This window comes from Hypanus sabinus, chromosome 20, assembly GCF_030144855.1.
Source record: "Hypanus sabinus isolate sHypSab1 chromosome 20, sHypSab1.hap1, whole genome shotgun sequence".
Lineage (NCBI taxonomy): Eukaryota > Metazoa > Chordata > Chondrichthyes > Myliobatiformes > Dasyatidae > Hypanus > Hypanus sabinus.
The window spans coordinates 20,129,020-20,141,951 of NC_082725.1; the positions used below are offsets into that span (position 1 = coordinate 20,129,020).

The following is a 12,932-nucleotide window of genomic DNA, read 5'->3' on the forward strand; positions in this document are numbered from 1 at the left end:
GCCTGGCCTGCTGCGTTCCACCAGCATTTTGTGTGTGTTGCTTGTACAGGTACAGTCAGCCCTCCTTATCCGCGACAGATTGGTGCCGGGACCCCTTGCGGATACCAAAAAACGCGGATGCTCAAGTCCCTTATTCAACCCATCTCAATGTGGTGGATCTTAGGACCCAGCGGAACCCCAGACCTTATTTAACCTGTCTCAGTGCAGTGGACGTTAGAACCGACAGCAGAGCTCTACATCCGTAGTGCTTGTGTTCACAAAAATAATCACGATCACAATTGAAAATAAAGTGGAAATAATAAAGCGATCGGAAAGAGGTGAAACGTGATTGGTTATTGGAAAAGTGTTAGGCTATGTCGGTCAACGATTGGAACAATTTTAAAGGATAAAGTGGGAAAGGCCCTGCCCTGATGAAAGCTACAATTATTACTAAACAACTCAGTGGTTTATTTATTGGATTTTGGGGTTTTGGGTTTTCGATCCTCCACATCAACCAGGCACAGATATGGACAGTGCACTCGATAGTGGTCTGTCACTGAATTGAACTTGGGAACTTCCATTCCCGAGCCTGGTGCTGAAATATATGTTCTTAAGTGTTTAATATGCATAGAAAAGTAAAATATATACTAAGACAAATGTTTGACTAACTGACGCTAAATAATACTCGATGTACCCGTTCCGACTTACTTAGTAAGAGAACTTCCGATTTTTTTTCGATCCCAACCCACGGTAACCTACGTACATCATCCCAAATACTTTAAATCATCTCTAGATTACTTATAATACCTAATACAATGTAAATGCTATGTAAAATAGTTGTTATGCTGCATTGTTTAGGGAATAATGACAAGAAAAAGAAGTCTGTACATGCTCGAACAACAAGTGCTGGAAGAGCACTTCCGGGTTTTCTCGATTCGCGGTTGGTTGAATTCGCGCATGCGGAACTCGCGGATAAGAAGGGCCGACTGTAATACATTTCTTCAGTTTTACTGAGAAAACAACTGTCCTGTTACTGGCCACATGTGGCTGATGGACATGAACTTGCCATCTCTTCGCAAGGTGCGGGGGTACGATGAAGCAGAAGAATGTGAATTCTATTACTGATCCCTAGTGTTTTTGATGCCCTCATCCTGACTGCTCTTCAGTCGAGAGTAATATTTCTGGGGAAACCGTTTGGATAAACTTTTGAAGCATGCTCATTTTGGCTATTATTTTACAATGAAAGAAATTGTCTGGTTCAAATTTGATTGTCCCAACCACATGACTACCGAAGACTCTTGTCACATGGAGAGAGTAGCTCTAAAGAGTAAAAAGAGGATGGGATCAGAAAGTGGTTATTTTAATTCTTGAGCCAGCAGCATCAAGGATTTAAGACTTAATTACATTCATTGCTCTGCATATATATTTGATTACCAATAATCTATCGATTTTGGATAATTGATACAGCAACACTTACCATTTGCTGTTTACAAACTTGTTCCATACCATGTCTGGAGGTGTTTCAAAAGGTACAGCTTTAATCTTTAGACTGCACTTCCTACTCCCATACCGTTGAACTGGCAGAAGTAGCTCCTTTCCTTGAGATCTCATCACTTTTAATAAATTGATAACTTCCATTAAAACCATATTTGATGCAAAGACCTGCTGCAGTTTCTGACACTTTCAATCTGACAAAGCCTTGCCTCTCTGACGTTGTGCTCATAGCCCCGTACATTGGTTTAATGGGCTGTCTTTGACATTATAACAGGTACTTGATATTCAGTATCTCTGCATAAAACTGTGACTCTATGAAGCCTTGACATCATGCTGAAATGTCAATGAGTTGGACTGTACTTAATACGCGATTTGGCCAGAACTTGTTTCAGGAGAAGAAATGAGCTATGAAGAGAGGCTGGAGAAACCTGCATTGGTTTCTTAGAAACTGAGAGGCAACCTGATAGAAGTTTCTAAAAATATGAGCTGTGTTGATAGAGCAGACAATCGGAGTCATATTCCTAGAGTGGACTTGTTAAATACTAGAGAGTACAGGTTTAGAGAAAGTTTACAAGAGATTTATGAGGCAATTTTTTTTTTTTTGCAGAGTAGCACACATTGTCAGGGAAATGGTGGAAGCAGATATGATAGCAATTGGAGGCACTTAGACACGTGCACAGGCAGAGTATAGAGAGATATAGACTATGTGCGGTTTAGATTGACATTATTGTTCACACAAATATTGTAGGCTGTGGAACCTATTCCTGTGCAATACTGTTCTACATTCTTCACTTTTACTAAGATGCAAATCAGACAGTTAAGGAGATTAAGTGAATAAAGACTTTGTACATTTGTCCATGCTGAGAAACGTCCAGGACTTGCCTGGCAATTCACCTAGTAATAAATTAGGGGCCTCAGTATTACATTCATCTTAATACTTCGCATTTTGTTCTGCGACTCTGTCACATTTAATTTACACTGAAACTGTCCAAAATTCTTACTCTTTTACACAGTATATACGTTGATCTAAATATATTGCCTTTTGCAACTGCTCATCTTCTTAGCGTTAAATATAGATGGTGTCCTTCCATGTTGGCGTGCAATTTAATTCTGCCTTTGTCTAAGTATGCTGTTTCAATTGAGTGGGAAGCAAAAAAAAAACACTGCAACTTGTTCCCTCACAAAATGGTAGCAACCCACTCCACTCCAAATGGGCCACAGGCTAAATTTTTGCCAACAGTTGTAAAGCAGTGAACCTGATGTTCTTTCAGCGAGAGGGAGAGAGAAGGAAAGAGGAGAGGGGAATGGGAGGGAGAGGGGGAGATCATGCTTCATGCAAATATAAGACATTTTTTATTTGCACAAACATGTGAATGCTGTTTCAGATTTCAAGCACCCTCTGTGTACAAAAGCTTCTCCTCATCTCATTAATGTTTTCAGTTACCTTTAATGTAGATTCCACTTCTATCACTTTATGTTTCAGCTTTTCCATTGTTACCAACTTCTGACTCCAGGTTCTGCTTCATTTTCAAAATTATTTTCATGTGAGCTTTCCTCGCTCTTTCTGTGTAAACTGGTAGATTTCACAAGCTACACATAACTATTTTGTTCATCACAACCAGAAACATGCAATTCAACAGGACAACAATTTGCTTGGATTATAAACAGTGAATTTAATATCTTGCCATTCCCAATTTGTCAGTCGTCCAGCAGTTTGTGGTGAGAGTGAGAGCAAGCCCACGAATTACATTTGGCTCCACAAGCTGCTGGGTGAGTTGTACTGCTCTGCTGTTAACCTCATGAAAATGATGGCTCACTGCCAGCCTTGTGATAGCAACGAATCATTGTGTTAATTGCCCAGTAAACTCTTAAGAATTGCCGCGAAATGACCTTAGAGTGCTGGTAATAATGTGATTTGCCTTGCTCAAGCATGACTCAATTATTCTGGCCTAGAAAAGGTAACAATTGGAACTGTGGAATCTCATTCTTGTAGTTAGTATGTAGTTATAGTCCCTACTATTTCTATAACTTATGCATTTCAATTATTTTGCTTACTTTTCTTTCTCTCTCCTCCTCCTCCTCCTCCTCCTCTCTCTCCCTCTCTCCCTCTCCCTCTCTGAATCTAATTTGACTGTGATTCATCCTCTTTGCCGTTCACCTGTATTCCTGATGGTAGCGTAATGGTTAGCACAATGCTATTACAGCCCGGGGTGTTGGAATTCGAAATTCCATTCCAACATCACCTGTAAGGTGTCTGTACATCGTCCCAGTGAAGTGTTTGGGTTTTCTCCAGTTTCGTCCCACAATTCAAAGATATGCCAGTTAGTAGGTTAACTGGTCAATGTAAATTGTCCTGTGATTAGGCTAGGATTAAATTGGGGGGGGGGGGGAGGGAGGGAATGCTGTGTGTTGTGGCTCAAAGTGCCAGAAGGGTCTATTTCACACTCTTTCCTTAAATAATAAATTAAAGTAACGGTCCAATAGCCCATCAATATCACAGGCGTCCCATTTCCCTCATCAGATGATGAGGTGCTCTATTACAGCTTGTTTTCAGCTTATGTGTGTTCACAGTGAAGAAATTGACAAGCCATCAAGTATGTAGTGTGTTTTACAGTATGCATTAAAGACCTACCCGAGTTAACTGGAGCAATCATTCCCCTTAAAAATCCAACCCATTGTCACAAGTAACACCTTTAACCTCAATAAATAGCACCAATGTAGAAAGTAGTTATGTATTGGATGGGCAAGAATTGCAAAACTTTTCTCTTTGATGGCTCTGCTCCTGATAACAGAAAAGAACATTGAATTGAATTAAAATGCAAGTTTGCCCATTCACATAGAGGGCCTGACTTTTGTTGCCTTGTGATCTTTCACACAATCCAACGCCATGACAACGACCTGGTTGTCAGAGAAGCACATGTTTAATGAGCCTGCCACTCTTCATTTGGAGAATTTGTCAAAAACTGGTATCATCATCAGTTATCAACCCAATTTACCATATTTTAGATGGACTTAGGACTGGTTTGGCTGCAAAATCACAATCTTTTATAAGGAACTTTCATCTATAAACTCTTCTCAGGCTTCCAGCCAGGTACAGTTGTCGATTATAACCAGCATTTCAATAACAAACTCTGCCACCTTCTACAGGGATCATCTCTCTTACTCTATTTGTCTTTTGAATCTCTTTTTATCTTTCCTTTTGATGTTCTAAAGCTTGTGTTAGAATGGATTGGAAAATGGCTGTCTCAGAGAAAATAGGGAGTTGGGAAAAATGACCCTGTTTCATATTGGAAGAGGTACCCAGTGCCACAGGATCCCTTCTTGGCCTGCAATTGTTCACTTCTGACATTAATGACCTGGAGGAAGGAACAGTATGTAAAGAGTCCAAATTTCTCAGTGATATAAAGGAGAAAAAACATTTTGCGTTACCCTCAACAATTTTTCCTTCAGCTCCTTCCACTTTCTCCAGACTTGAGATGTAGCCATGGGCACCTGCTTAGTACCCAGCTATGCTTCCCTCTTCGTTGGCTACTTTGAACAGTCTTTGTTCCAGGCTTTCCATGGTAATGTTTTCCAGCTCTCCCTTCGCTACATTGATGACTGCATTGGTGCTGCTTCATGCACCCATGCTGAGCTCATCAATTTCGTTAACTTTGTCTCCAACTTCCACCCTGGCCTTAAATTCACATGGTCCTTTTCTGACACCACCCTCCCTGTTCTTCATCTCTGGAGATAATCTGTCAAACGACATCTTTTATAAACCCACTGATTCCCCTGGTTGTCTTGACTATACCTCTTTGCACCCTGCTCCTGTAAAAATGTTATTCCCTTTTCTCAGTTCCTTCCGCATATCTGTTTCCTGGATGCAGCCTTCCATTCCGGGACATCAGAGATGACTTCTTTCTTCAAAGAACAGGGCTTCTCTGCCTCCACTATTGATCCTGTCCTCATCTGCTTCTCCTCCATTTCCTGAACAAGTGCACTCACCCCATCTTCCCACTGGCTCAACAATGATAGAGTTCCTCTTGTCCTTGCCTACCAGCCCATGAGCCTTCATATCCAACAAATCATCAGCCACAACTTCCACCATCTCCAAAGGAATCCTACCACGAAGCATAACTTTACCTCCACTACTGCCCCCCCACCGCTTTCTGCAGAGTTTGCTTCCTCCACGAATCAAAACTTTACCTCTACTACTGCCCCCCCCCCCCACCGCTTTCTGCAGAGTTTGCTTCCTCCACGAATCATAACTTTACCTCCACTACTGCCCCCCACCACTTTCTGCAGAGGTTGCTTCCTCCACGATGTCCTTTTCCATTCATCCCTGCCCACTAATCTCCCTACCGGCACTTATCTCTTCAAGCGGCTCCGGTGTTACACCTGTCCATTCACCTCCTCCCTCACCTCAACTCACAGTCCTTTCAGGTGGGGCAGCACTTCACCTGTAAATCTGCTGGGGTTGTCTATTGTGTCCGGTGTTCACGACCTGGCCTCCTTTACCATGGTGAAACCCATCCTAAATGGGGGGACTGCTTCATTGAGCACCTTCACTCCATCTGCCAAAAGTGGAACTTTCTGGTTTCAAACGTTTTAATTCCGGTTCCTGTTCCCATTCCAGCATGTCAGTCCACAGCCTCCTCTTATGCCTTATATTCTGTCTGGGTTACCCCCAACCTGATGGCATGAATATCGATTTCTCTTTCCAGTAAAAAAGATTTTTCCCCTGTCCCCTATTCTTCTACTCCTGACTCTGGCCTTTTACCTCCCCTTACCTGCCTATCACTTCCACCCTGGTTCCCTCTTCCTTCCCTTTTTCCCATGGTCCACTCTTCTCTCCTATGGTACACTCTTAGAATCATAGAAAGCCTACAGCACAATACAGGCCCTTCGGCCTACAAAGCTGTGCCGAACATGTCCCTACCTTAGAAATTACTAGGCTTACCTATAGCCCTCTATTTTACTAAGCTCTATGTACCTATCTAAAAATATCTTAAAAGACCCTATTGTACCCTTCTCTCCTATCAGATTCCTTCTTCTTCAGCCCTTTACCCTTCCCACCTGCCTGGCTTCAGTTTTACCTTCTAGCTAGCTTCTTTCCCCTCCCCCCACCTTTTATTGTGGCATCTTCTCCCTTTCATTTCCATCCCAAGGAAGGGTTTTGGCATGAAACATCGACTGTTTACTCTTTTCCATAGATGCTGCCTGACTATTGAGTTCCTCCAGCATTTTGGGTGTGTTGGTTTGCATTTCCAGCATCTGCAGACGTTCTCGTGTTTGCGATAAGGATACTGGGATTTTGCGATGAGATACAGAATTTATGAATGGGCAAGAGACTAGCAAATGAATTTTAATGTGGGATACTGTGCATGATGCACTTGAGTAAGAAAAAATTGAAAGGAGGGTGATTATCTAAATGGAGAGAAAGACTGCATGAGCCATAAAATGCAGCAAAGCAAGTCCAACAAGTGGCAAGTGGCATTTTGTCTTCCATTGCAGAGGTTGGAATTTAAAAAGGGAGGTTTTGCTGCAATTGTACCGGATGCTGGTAAGGTCCCACTTGAAATGTTATGTAGTTTTGGTCCTCCTACCTAAAGTAGGCATTGGAGGCAGTAAAAACCAACTTCGCCAGCCTAATTCCTTGGATGACAGGATGGTTCTAGCAAGAGAGTTGAGTGAACTCGGCCTTTTCCCTTTGGAGCGACGGAGGATGAGAGGTGACCTGATAGAGGTGTAAAAGATGATGAGAGGCATTGATCATGTGGATAGTCAGAGGCTTTTTCCCAGGACTGAAATGGTTGCCACAAGAGGACACAAGTTTAAGGTGCTGTGGAGTAGGTACAGAGGAGATGTCAGGGGTAAGTTTTTTTTTACTCAGAGTGGTGAGTGCATGGAATGGGCTGCCGACAACGGTGGTGGAGGCGGATACGATAGGGTATCTTAAGAGACTTTTGGATAGGTACATGGAGCTTAGAAAAACAGAGGGCTATAGGTAAGCCTAGTAATTTTTAAGGTGAGGACAAGTTCGGCACAACTTTGTGGGCTGAAGGGCCTGTATTGTGCTGTAGGTTTTCTATGTTTCTATGTTTTAAACAGTTTTTGCCTCTGTTTAGGAGTTTAGAAGAATAAGGGGTGACCTTGATCAAAAGTATGAGATCTGAAGAAGAGCTTGACAAGGCGTATGTTGAGATGCTCTTGATGTTGAGAGCATCTCGAGCAAGGGAACATATCTACAAGATAAGGTGCTGGTCATTTAAAACTGAGGTACGTAGAAATTTCTTCTCACAGAGGGTGGTGAATCTCAGGAATTCTCTTCCTCAGCAGGTGGTGGAAGCTGAATCAGTGGAAGTGGTATATTGAGGAATAAAGGGGCATGGAGAAATGGCACAGTAGAAGAGTTGAGAGCAGCATTGATCGGCCGCGGCCATATCGAGTAACAGTTTAGGCCTAAAGACCCTGCTGGCCTACTCTTGCCTTCTGTGTTCTTGTCTCACTCCATTCCTTTTACTGGCTCAGTTTGTTAGCTTATTTTGCTTTGTATCTCACTGCTCCCCATCTCTCGTTCTCTTCTCGCCTCGCTCCCATTCTGCCTTTCTTTCTCTCACACTGTTATGTGTCTGTTTCTTGAGATCCTTTCACCATGATCTAGATGCCTAAGAACTGTTGAACTAACCTTCCAGAAATTGATATTGCCCTCTGGTGACTGATTTGCTTCACTGCATTGCCACCCTCGCTTTTTCTTGATAAATAATGTGTCTTACACATATTTAAATTTTGTTTCAAAGAATATTGTAGAAATTTGCATTGGAGCACAGAGGAGTTACTACATGGGATAGCCATAAACACAAGAGATTCGGCAGATTCTATAAACCTTGAGCGACACGGGAAATGCTGGAGGAAATTAGCAGATCAGGCAGCATCAATGGAGCTGACATTTTGGGCTGAGACCCTTCATCAGGGCTGGAAAGGAAGGGGGCAGAAGCCAAAATAAGAAGGTGGGGGAGGGGAAGGAATACAAGATGGCAGATGATAGGTGAAACCAGGTGAGGGAGAAGATGAGTGAGTGAAGTAAGAAGCTGGGAGGTGATAGATGGAAGGGGTAGGTTGCTGGAGAAGAAGGGATTTAATAGGAGGGGACAGTGGACCATGGAAGAAAGGGAAGGAGGGAGGTAATGGATAAAGAGAGAAGGAAGTTGGGGGCGGGGGGGGGGGGGAAGGAGTTACCAGCAGTTACAGAAATCAATATTTATGCCATCAGGTTGGAGGCTGCCCAGGTGAATTATGAACATCACCCCCCCTCCCCCACAATACCTAACTTTCCCCTTGCCTACCAGCTTGCACTCCTTCCCCTTTCCCCTCTGGTTTCTGCCGCCTTCCTATCCAGTGTCGGTCCGAAATGACGACTGTTTATTCTCCCCCCTGGGACAGCCAGCAGTATTAGAAAGGCCAGACTGTCACGGTAGCATAGCAGTTGGCTCAATGCTGTTTCAGCTTGGGCACACTGAAGTCCAGAGTTCAATTCTGTGGCCGTTCTGTCAGGAGTCTCTGTATGCGGAATGCGTGGTTCTTGGCTGGGTCCTCTGGTTTCCTTTCACACAGTCCAAAGTCGTACCAGGTAGGTTAATTGGCCGTTGTAAATGGTTGCGTGATTAGGTTAGGGTTAATCGGGTTTGAGGGAGTGGCTGGGACAGCATGGTCCGAAGGGCAGGAAGGGCCTACACTGCGCTGTATCACTAACACAAAATAAATAAGCAAAGATACTCAGACCAAAAGGTTAGATCTGCGTGTATACTCTTCCACCCTGACATTTTGTTGGTGGGTGGAACCTTTAGACCTAACTCACAGGTGAGGGCACAGAGACTCTGGCTGACGATGCAGTGCTGTAACATAGCAGCACGCACCATCAAGAGTGTTGTCGTTTGGAATGAATAATAGACCGGCTTGTTCTGCTTTGGTATCTGGAGACATTATCGTATCACCGCCACCATTTTGGAGAAGAGCTGGGAGATATCCCTGTTATCTTTTATTACAGTGCTCACGTGGGAAGTGGATGCTGAGGCAAATATTTATCTCTGAACTGACATGTTGAATGGATGATTCTATTTCTGGGAGCTGGTTTATATACATATCAGATATGTTACTTGCTACATTACAACAGTAACTGCTCTTTGTTGATTATGAAGTACTTTAGGATGTTCTAAAATTACAGTAGGTATTATAGAAGCCCAAGTCTTTCTTTTTATTTTTGAAATTATTGAGCAATGTGACTTGGAAAAGCAAAGGTTTCTTTTAACAGTACAGTTTAAGATCGGGCCCTTTGACCCACACAGATATGACTAAACTGTACATCTCCACGTACATAGTTTATATAATCATTTATTTATTTGTGTAAAAGCCTCTTAAACATTGCGATCATAACTGCTTTCACCACTTGCCTGGTAGTACATTTAAGGCACTCTCTGTAAACCGACTCTCTATAAAAAGAAACATAACTTGCCTCACATATCTCCTTAAACTTTCCTCCTCTCACCTCCTCCAGTATTTGATATTTTCACTCTGACCAGCTGTGCTTTCTACATTCCTAGTAAGTTCATATACTTTGTTCAGGTCACCCACCATCCCCCAGTACTCCAGATCGGACATTCTGAATTTATTTAATCTGTCCTTATAGTAACTACTCTCCAATACAGGCAACAAGGATGAACCAAGATCTGTTGAGAGCCAGGTCAGTGGCATTCAGGTCTGGTTGGTCTGGCTACCAAGTAAAATACAAGAAGTCTAGGTATGATCTCTGGAAAGTTGCCTCACATGAGTGGCCATTCCAGGTCAAATTGGAATCATTGATGACTGCTCAACAGCTGCGGCAGGGCCTGAATGCTATCACCTCCTACAAAGTCAAACCAAGCGACATGGGTGACGACAAGGTATCATTCCCAGATGAGCTCAATGCCTTTTATGCTCACTTCGACGGACAAAGCGTGCAACTCCCACAGCCCCTGACGACCCTGTGATTTCAGCCTCTGAGGCCGGCGTGAGAGTGTCCTTCAGGATGGTGAACTTACGGAAAGCATCTGGGCCGGGCGGTGTACCTGGCTGAGTCGTGAAGACCTGTGCTGATCAGCTGTCTGGAGTGTTCACTGAGATCTTTAACCTCTTGCTTCAGCAGTCTGACGTACCCACCTGTTTCAAGCAGGCTTCAATTATCCAGGTGCCCAAGAAGGACGTCGTAACCTGCCTCAATGACTATCATCCATTAGCACTCTTATGAAGTACTTTGAGAGGATCATGATGAAACTTATCAACTCCTGCCTGAGGAGTGATTTGGTTCAGCTCCGATGACATTTCATTGGCTCTTCACTCAGGCCTGGAATACCTGGATGGTGAAGATGCATACATCAGGATTATTTCATTGATTACAACTCTGCGTTTAATATTATCAACCCCTCAAAACTAATCCTTGGCCGCTAAACCTACTTGTGTAACTGGACCCTCGATTTCCTCTCTTGCGGACCCCAGTCAGTTTGGATTGCCAACAAAATCTCCCCCACAACTGCCCCAGCACAGGTGCATGGCTGTGAGCTCGGCCTCCTGCTCTATATTTGAGATTGTGAGGCCGAGAGCAGATCCAATATCATAAGTTTGCTGAATGAACAACTGTTGTTGGCCAAATCAAAGGTGATGATGAATCAGCATATAGAAGGGAGATTGAAAACCTGGCTGAGTGGTGCCACAACAGCAACATCTCACCCAATCTCAGCAAGACCAAAAAGCTGATTATTAACATCGGGAAGAGGAATGCTGGAGGTACATGATCCGGTTCTCAGTTGGGGATCAGAGGTGGAGAGGGTCAGCAACTTTAAATTTCTCGGTGGATTGATTTCAGGGGATCTGCCTTGGGGTCTGGCATGTACACAAGAAAGCACAGCAGCAAAGAAAGTTTGCAGAGATTTGTCATGTTATTTAAAACTTTCACAAACTTCTGTTGACGTGTGGTGGAGAGTAGACTCCTTGGTTGCTCCATGCCCTGATATAGAAACACTAATGCCTTTGAACAGAAAAGCCAACAAAAAGCCCACCATTGAGAACTTCTACGCAGAGCACTGACACAGGAAAGAAGCATCCCTCATCAAGGAGCACCACCATTCAGAAAAGAAGTGCCAGAAAGTGGGATCTCCCAGTGGCCACCCATTTTAATACCACTTCCCATTCCCATATGTCTATCTATAGCCTCCTCCACTGTCATGATGAGGCTACATTCAGGGTGGAGGAACAACACCTTATATTCTGTCTGGGTAGCCTCCAAACTGATGGCATGAACATCGATTTCTCAAACTTCTGGTTATGTCCCTCCTCTCGGCTCCATCATTTCCCCATCCCCTTTCCCCTCTCTCAGCTTATCTCCTTGCCTGCCCATTGCCTCCCTGTGGTGCTCCTCCCCACTTTCTATCTTCCATGGCCTCTGTCCTCTTCTATCAGACTCCCCCTTCTCCAGCCCTGTATCTCTTTCACCAATCAAATTCCCAGCTCTTTACATCATCCCTCCTCCTCCAGGTTTCACCTATCACCTTGTGTTTCTCTCTCCCCTTCCCCCCACCTTTTAATTCTATTCCTCAGCATTTTTTCTCCAGCCCTGCCGAAGGGTTTTGGCCCAAAACGTCAACTTACTCTTTTCCATAGATGGTGCCTGGCCTGTTGAATTCCTCCAGCATTTTGTGTGTGTTGCCCCCACCGTCCAGGCCATGCTCTCTTCACACTGTGCCATCAGGAAGAAGGTACAGGAGCCTCGGTAACTGCATCACCAGGTTCGGGGAATAGTTATTGCCCCTCAACCATCAGGCTTGTACGACAGGTGACAGCCTCACTTCACTTGCTCCATCACTGAACTGTTCCTTTAAGCTGTGGTGTCACTTTCAAGGACACTTCATCTCATGTTCTCAATATTTATTACTTGTTTGCTTATTTGTTTATTTATTTATTATTTCCTTCTCTCTTACTTTTTGTGTTTGCACAAATTGTATTTTCTTTTAATCTTGGTTGTTGGCCATCTGTTGGATGCAGTCTTTCATTGATTCCATTGTGGTTCCTGTATTTACTGTGATGCCTAAAAGAAAATTTATCTCAGGTTTGTATGCCTATGGTGAGATACTGTTAATGAACTTCGATAATAAATTTACTTTGAACATTAAACTTCTCATTGTTAGTTTCCTTCCTTCCATTGTCTTTCTCCTTCTTATATCTGCTGCCCCAAAAATTTATCTCCAGCCCTCAAGCTATATGCACTGCTTTAATGTTCATCCCACAAACATTCTTGAACTGCATGTAAATAACAAAATAATTTACTAAAATCGTCAAATCATTCCAGAATTCCAGTCCAACTATTTTGACCACTAATCTAACTATTTCATGTAATGACCATTTCCACAAGTTCCACAAGTTTAGATCTTGGCACTTTATACAGAAGG

At 43.3% G+C, this 12,932-nt stretch overlaps 1 protein-coding gene across 8 annotated transcripts in view; it reads left to right on the plus strand.

Annotated features, from left to right (window-relative positions):
• LOC132378352 (copine-4) overlaps window positions 1–12,932 on the plus strand; it is a 347,486-nt gene that overhangs the window by 219,380 nt on the left and 115,174 nt on the right. Inside the window, exon 3 of one of the 8 annotated variants that reach the window (XM_059945199.1) lies at window positions 7,584–7,734. The exons of the other annotated variants lie outside the window; for them this stretch is intronic. Within the exon in view, the coding sequence (XP_059801182.1) occupies window positions 7,621–7,734 (114 nt within the window). The 5' untranslated portion in view covers window positions 7,584–7,620. The remainder of the gene's footprint in view (window positions 1–7,583; window positions 7,735–12,932) is intronic. 8 annotated transcript variants of the gene reach the window in all.